Source organism: Melozone crissalis, unplaced genomic scaffold (genome assembly GCF_028551555.1).
Source record: "Melozone crissalis strain CALT ecotype California unplaced genomic scaffold, PUWL_Pcris_2 ptg000008l_1, whole genome shotgun sequence".
NCBI classification, from domain to species: domain Eukaryota; kingdom Metazoa; phylum Chordata; class Aves; order Passeriformes; family Passerellidae; genus Melozone; species Melozone crissalis.
In genome coordinates this window covers 9,992,975-10,000,000 of record NW_026535786.1, presented here as the reverse complement: position 1 = coordinate 10,000,000, position 7,026 = coordinate 9,992,975, and the positions used below count along the sequence as shown (strand labels likewise).

Below are 7,026 nucleotides of genomic sequence, written 5' to 3'. Positions count from 1 at the left end.
TTCTACAAAGCAACAACACAAACCACTCATTTCTGCCCCGCAGAAATCCCCCTAGGACAGGAGTGAAACGAAGCGGGAAGCTTGCTGGCAGGATCGGCCACGGGACAAGTCAGATGGTACAGACAGCACCCAGCAAGCAGACAGCCAAGGTCTGTGCTGCCCACAAAGGATGCTCCTCAGTGGGACTTGACTCAGGAGAAGAAGTGCCACTGGACTTGGAGAACAGACCCTGTGGGGATAACACACATGGTCAGGATGTCCTCATTCCTGTCTGGCTGTCTTCCTAAATAAGGGTAAAGTCCTCTTAATGCCCTCTGTTGTTGTCATTATTTTTCTACACTCTCCATTTCACTACAATGACCTCGGCCATGAGCCCCATCTCTAATGGATCATGGGGATGTCTCCCCAAGGGGCCTCAGGGGATGAAAGTCCCACCAGCATGGAGAATGGTTTTGCTTTTCAGGCTAGGGGAAGACTGAAGTGTCTGAGCTGTTTGCAGGTGGTGTGCCAAAGTTAGATATGTGGAAATCTAAAAGTGTCAAACTCCTCCCTAAAAATGACTATTGCATTTTCCACCAGAGAAAAAAGATAAATAACTGGAGCACCAGTCTCCTGGAGTCCAGTCACAGTATTTCAACCACCCATCCCTTTTGTCCTTGGGATCATTAGTGTCTGGCCAGCAGCAGAAAGACATTGCATGCACTGCAAACTGGGGAGTCTTGGGGACAGCGTGGAGCTCACGGAGTTGTCTTTGTCTGCTGACACAGCTTGCACCAATGGCAATTGACAAAGACGAATACGGGAGGATGTTTCTGTTGAGCAATGAAGTGCAGACTCCTGGGATTTGGGGGTGTGATGCAAACATTATAACACCACACAGCTGATGGGGCATGAGGACAAAGCATATTATCCCTCAGCCAGCTCTTCCTTGGCACTGCGTGTCCCCAAGTTCTTACCTCAGAGATGGAAGTGCAGGCTCAAGAGCTGGACTGATCTTCAGTGAGGTTGATCTGCTCCAGGATCTGGCTGTACCTGCGGGTCAGGGCCTTGGTGTTTTTGGTGAGGTCTGTCAGAACTTGCTGCAAGCCATTGACATGATGGGACAGGCGTTCTTCCAGATTGCTGTCTGCACCCTCATCTAAGGCTGGGTCTGTGTCTGTGTCGGCACTGCTGGGGCTCTGGTCACCCCCAGAGGCCAGGCCTTTCTCCACCATGGGCTTGATGGCCTTGAGGAGCTGGTAGCGCTCGTAGAGGTCCGTGCGGCTCTCGGCAGCCGGGGCTGCCCCCTCCTCCTGCGGGAAGACCCCTCGCAGCAGGCTGGGGAACATCACCTCCTGCTCCATCTTCTGCGTGGCTGAGAAGTACTGCTCCATGGCCCTTCTCCTACAGCTCTGGCACTGCTGCTCTGGGCTCTTCTCACAGGCTCACTGCTCCCTGGCCCTGCGGGGGCTTTTTATGCAGTGCTGGGGCACGGCCCTCCCCTGCTGTCCTCCCCTGCCAGCCCTGCTTGGGCTGGATGGCCACGGGGCTGCGCTTGGCTTCAGCCCAGCTGGGGCTCAGCTGCACCATGTCCCTGGCTCTGTGCAATCTCTTCTGAGCCACCCCGTGCCCTTTGCCTGAGCTGGCCGGGAGTCCCACTGCATCCCTGTGCTCTGAGCATGGTGGTGAGGAGGTGCCTGGGGTCTGCCAGGTACTTCCCAATCCTGCCCTGTCACCACTGTCCTTACCACTGCTGGAGGCCCAGGATGGTGAGTCCAGCCCCTTCCCCCAGGGCAGACAGGTTGCAGGTAGCACCATGGGAAAGCTGCCTTGATCTGGGCAGTTTTGAGGAGTGGAGAAGGAGAACAAGAGGTGGGTTTATCCAGAGAAGGTGAATTTCTTATGTGCTCTGCCTGAAAACTCACCTTCTTCTGTGCTGGTCTGGTGGGTCTCACCCAGCCCAACCGTGGCAGCTGGCCTAGAGAGCAGTGCTGCTAAAAGAAGGTGATAATGAACAGGTGATGCTTTCTGAAGGTGCTTGCCCCAAACTGCTCATAAAGGAGTAATATGGCCAGCAGTAGGATTTAAAAGTGACTAGGGAATTAGAAAAGGTACTTTTAAAATTCAGGAGTTGTCAGCTGAGGAGAAACATGAAAGTTCCAAGTCTGAAGGAGGGTCCTTGGAGGGGCAATGACAAGAGTCAGAGACTGTGGGGCCCACCCCAAAGGAGCCCTGCTTTGGAGTGTTCCAACCTCCACCCAGGCCTGGCAGAGCATCCTCCTGGTCAGGTGCTGTGAGCAGCCTGCAGCCAGCTCCTGGGCTGGCAGCAAAGGGGGCAAGAGGCAGGGTGAGACAGAGTCAGTGCTGGAGGGGTTGGAAGGCACCTCTGGAGCAATGTGCTTCAACAATTGCTCAAGCAAGGTCAACAATGGGACCATTGGATATCTCTGAGAATGAAGATTCCACCCTTTCTGGGTACCCTGTGTCAGTGTTTGAGCACCTTCAGTTTTAGGAAAAAAAAGAAAGGTTTTCTCGTGTTTAGATGAGATTTATTTTGTGTTTCAGTTTGTGCCTGCCACTCTTTTCCTGTCCTGTCACTGAAGACCAGTAGGAAAATTCTGGAGTAATCTCTTGACCACCATCACATCTTTACAAACACTGATCACAACTTTCTCAGTCTTCTCCTTCCTAATATGGACACCACCAGCTCTCTCAGCCTTTCCTCATATGGAAGATACTCCTCCTCTTCTGCCACCTTTGTGGCCCTTTACTGGACTCTCTCCAGTTTGTCCATGACTCTCCTGTACCAGAAAGACTAGAACTGGACACAGCACTCCAGGTGAGGCCTCATCAGGGCTGAGCAGATGGGAATGATGCTCTCCCTCCACTGCCTTTGCCCTGAGCACACCTCGCTGGCTTACAGCCACATTGCCTGACCACAGAGCCAGACCAGAGGGGAGCAGGTGTGAATTTTTGGGATGCTTTCCCCCAGTATCTGCTGAGGAAAATGGTAGGCAGCAGCCAGGGGAACAGATAAGGCCATAGAACCACAAAAATTGACAGGCAAGGGTGTACAGACAGGGAACATGCCCTGTGGGAAGGGAGGGGAACTGGCAGCCCCCCATTGTTAGGGCTGGGCAGCATTTGTGATTAGGATGTCTCGGACCAGTTAGAAAAGGGAATTTGGGGTTTTTTACTAATTCAATATTTTTGGTCAAAACTGTGCTTTATCTCTTGTCTTCCTCCCACTGAACCCAGTGCTAGGTCACTGCTCTTTGCTGGATATGATGTCCCTAAACAGATTTAAAAGAAGTGCTGCCACTCTGATTCTGTTCAACAATCTGGAAGAAGAAGATCTTTCCCCGCGCTGGCCAGCAACAGTGTGGGTACAGAGCCAGCACCCCCTGCCACGCCAGGATGCCTGATCTGCCCTGTCTGCCCACACCCCCCTGGGACCAGGGCAGAAACCTCTCACCAGCTGTGGCCAGCAGCAGTGGCCAGCAGCAGGGCCCCGTCAGGCCTTGGCACATCCCTGGGGCAGCGTGGTGCAATGCCCTGCAATCAGAGCAGGCACAAGGTTCCTGTGGCACACCGGGCTCGGAGCCAGCTGCAGGGACAGCGGCTCCCAGAGAGAGGCCCACAGCTCCTGGGGGATGCAAGCGGCCCACAAGACGTCAGCAAGCCCTTCCAGCTGCCCCAGGTCACCGGCCTTCGGGGACATCCTGCGTCACCCACTGGTCATGTTCAACAGCCCTGGTTGGACCTTCACCCCATGTCCTGCTGTGACACTGCCCTGGGGCACCAGAGCCTCTCTGGCTGCTGAGCGCTGCCCAAGCCCAAAGCCATGGCTGCAGAGGACTGCAAGTGTCCCTCGCTGTGACACCAGCGGGCTTTGACCCCAGCCACCCACCAAGGCACACAGCCACTCACTCACTGCCCCACCAGCAGGATCAGAGAGACAATCAAGGGCAAGAACGAGAAAAGATGTGGGCTGAAATACAACCAATGTCACAGGGAAAGCAAAAGCCATGCATGCAAACAGAGCAAAGCAAGGAATTCATTCATCACTTCCCATGGGTAGGTGCACGTTCAGCAATCCCCAGGACTGCAGGGTCCATCACAGGTAATGCTGACCTCAGAAGACAAAGGCCATCATTCCAAATGTGGCTAACTTCTTCCCATCACTTTATATACTGATGTCTTATAGTCTGAAATGTCCCTTGGGTTGGTTGAGATCAGTTATCCCAACAGTGTCTCCTCCCACGTTTCCATGTGCTGCAGTCCCTACACAAGAGTGGCAGTACAGAACTGAGAGAAGACAATTAACTCCACAGCTGCCTAAACCAGCACAGCCAGCAGTGTTCTCCAGGGAACACAGATCCCACCCTTGAGCAACAGCCAGATAAACCACCAGAGGGACATTGCCCCCTTTATGGTCCTCTCCTCAGCAGGAACCAGTCTCCATCCATTCCTTATGGTTCAACACCTGCATCAGCAATCAGCATGGAGACCAGGGAGCTCCACAGGCAGAGCTCCATCATGTCCCAGCCAGAGGTGCCATTGCAGTGGGGATGGCCCAGGTCTCTCCCAGCATGCCCCTCATGCTCCGTTTCCTCTGGATAAGACAGGGCTGCAACATTGCTGAGGCTGAGGAGAGAAACAGAGAGCAGATCAGCTCTGAAATCCTCCCTCAGTCTGGAGGGAATTCTGTTTGCCCTCATTTGGGGAACTTGTTGGCTGGCAGCTGCTTTCCTAGAAAAGCAGGACTCCTGGGTGCTGGTGCAGTGAGATCCTTGGGTTCCAGTGGCCACAGACCTGGTGTTTGGGCAACCTGTTCTCAAGTCACCATCCTTCTGGAGAGCCAGGCCATAGCTCAGGGGAGGGGAAATGTCACACTCATGTCCAAATGACACCTTATGGCCACGAGTGCCTCCTACTGAGACATCTCCCATGACTCTGGTTGCACCAAACCCCTCAGAACTGCCCTTGTTCTCACTTGATCCTGGCCATGGCCGTTTCAGGGAGGGCACTTCTGGGTCTTGCCTCAGCTGCCTCCTCCAGAGCCCCCAGTCCCCTCAGCCGTTCACATCCCCACAGCTGGCTGGAGACCCTGTCCCTGCTGCCCACACTGGGGCAGGACAAGCCAAAGCCAGAGTGGTCTCAGCAGCTGAGAGAAATGGTGTGATCAGGAGAGAGGAGATGGGAATCTCCAGTGTATCCCAACGCTGGGGTGTCTGGACAGGGAGCTGGGATCATGAGGGAGGCTGACGCCTCGAGGGGCTGAGACCTACAGCTCTGCTGCCCCTCACTGTTGCATGACTGGCACAGTGTTGGGCAGACCCACATTTTTTGGACGCTGAAATCAGGCATCAGCTTTTATAGTGTTGCTGTCAACAAAAGGAAGAAACATTTCAGTCTCAGGCTGGTGACACAAAGGAACAGGTTGCCCAGGGAGTTTGCACAGGCCCTGAGGTTCAACACAGTTCTGAGCCACCTGGTCTAGTGCAAGGTGTCCCAGCACACAGCAGGGCATTGCACTAGGTGATCTCTGAAGATCCCTTCCAACCTAAACAATCCCACAACTCTGGGATTCTTTGTCCCTTTCCCATTTCCCAGCATGGCCCTGGAAAGATCCCACCCTGCAGAGCCAGTGTCCCCCTGCCAATGTCCCTGGGGTACTCCATGAGTGAAAGCAGCACACTGACAACACTGGCGTCCCAGGGATTCTTTTATTAGCAAAAACAGGGGGAAATGCCCTTGGAGTCCAGGTACCTGCTGGAAAAGGGCTTGGCAATCTCCAGGGACTGTAGAGAGGTCATGGCCACATCACAACACTCCCAACTTGGTGCCGCTCTTTGAAAATAAAGAGGAGGCCAGGAGCCTGCAGCCCTTCCAATGGCCTTGCCAGCCCAGCCGGATGCTTCTTCCTATGAGGATAAGGCACCATCTGGTTCTGCAGTGCTCACAGCCATCTCCGGTGCCGGTGCCGGGAGATCCCATCAGCTGCCACGGAGCGGGGAATGCCAGCGGGACTGGGGAGGGCCTGCAGTGGTCAGCCACGGGGACGTCTTGTGCTTCCTGACACCAGCACCTGTCCTGCAACAGCAGCATTCCTTAACTCCAAGGATCATCCCAGGGGGACACAAGGACCATCAACCCTGAGTCCACAGACCCTGAAGCCCTGCAGTCTCTGCACAGAGCAATGGGCCAGGCGCCCTCCTCCAGCATGGAGAGGGATATCCACCCCAGCTGAGGGAACAGCCCCCATTCCCAGGCCCTTCCCAGCATGTCCCCACCCCTTCACTGCCGGACACCTCTCCCAACAGGGAGGCCACCCACTGTCTTGCTGCCCCTGGACTGTGCATGTCCCCCGGTCTTACCTGGTGGCCAGGACAGGGTCACCAGCTGGGCTGCCCGTCGCTGAGGTTGATCTGCTCCAGGATCTGGCTGTACCTGCGGGTCAGGGCGTTGGTGTCCCTGGTGAGGTGGGTGAGGACCTGCTGCAGGCCAGTCAGGTGCTGGGACAGGCGCTCCTCGAGCTGGGCATCCTCGGCCCCGTTGCCGTCCAAGGATGTGTCGCCGTCGGTGTCGGCACCGCTGGGGCTCTGGTCACCCCCAGAGGCCAGGCCTTTCTCCACCATGGGCTTGATGGCCTTGAGGAGCTGGTAGCGCTCGTAGAGATCCGTGCGGCTCTCGGCAGCCGGGGCTGCCCCCTCCTCCTGCGGGAAGACGCCTCGCAGCAGACTGGGGAACATCACCTCCTGCTCCATCTTCTGCGTGGCTGAGAAGTACTGCTCCATGGCCCTTCTCCTACAGCTCTGGCACTACTGCTCTGGGCTCTTCTCACAGGCTCACTGCTCCCTGGCCCTGCGGGGGCTTTTTATGCAGTGCTGGGGCACGGCCCTCCCCTGCTGTCCTCCCCTGCCAGCCCTGCTTGGGCTGGATGCCCTTGGGGTCGGGCTTGGCTCCAGCCCAGCCGGGGCTCGGCCCTGCTGTGTCCCTGGCTCTGTGCAATCTTTCCTGGCCCAGCCTCCCCGTGGCCTTCAC

General features: G+C 55.9%; 1 protein-coding gene across 1 annotated transcript; it reads right to left on the bottom strand.

The window, feature by feature from the left end:
* Nucleotides 1-6,377: 6,377 nt before the first annotated feature.
* Nucleotides 6,378-6,779, bottom strand: LOC128933155 (thyroid hormone-inducible hepatic protein-like). The gene has a single exon (XM_054270056.1). The coding sequence runs from the start codon at nucleotides 6,777-6,779 to the stop codon at nucleotides 6,378-6,380; it is 402 nt and encodes a 133-aa protein (XP_054126031.1).
* Between the last annotated feature and the right edge of the window lie 247 nt (nucleotides 6,780-7,026).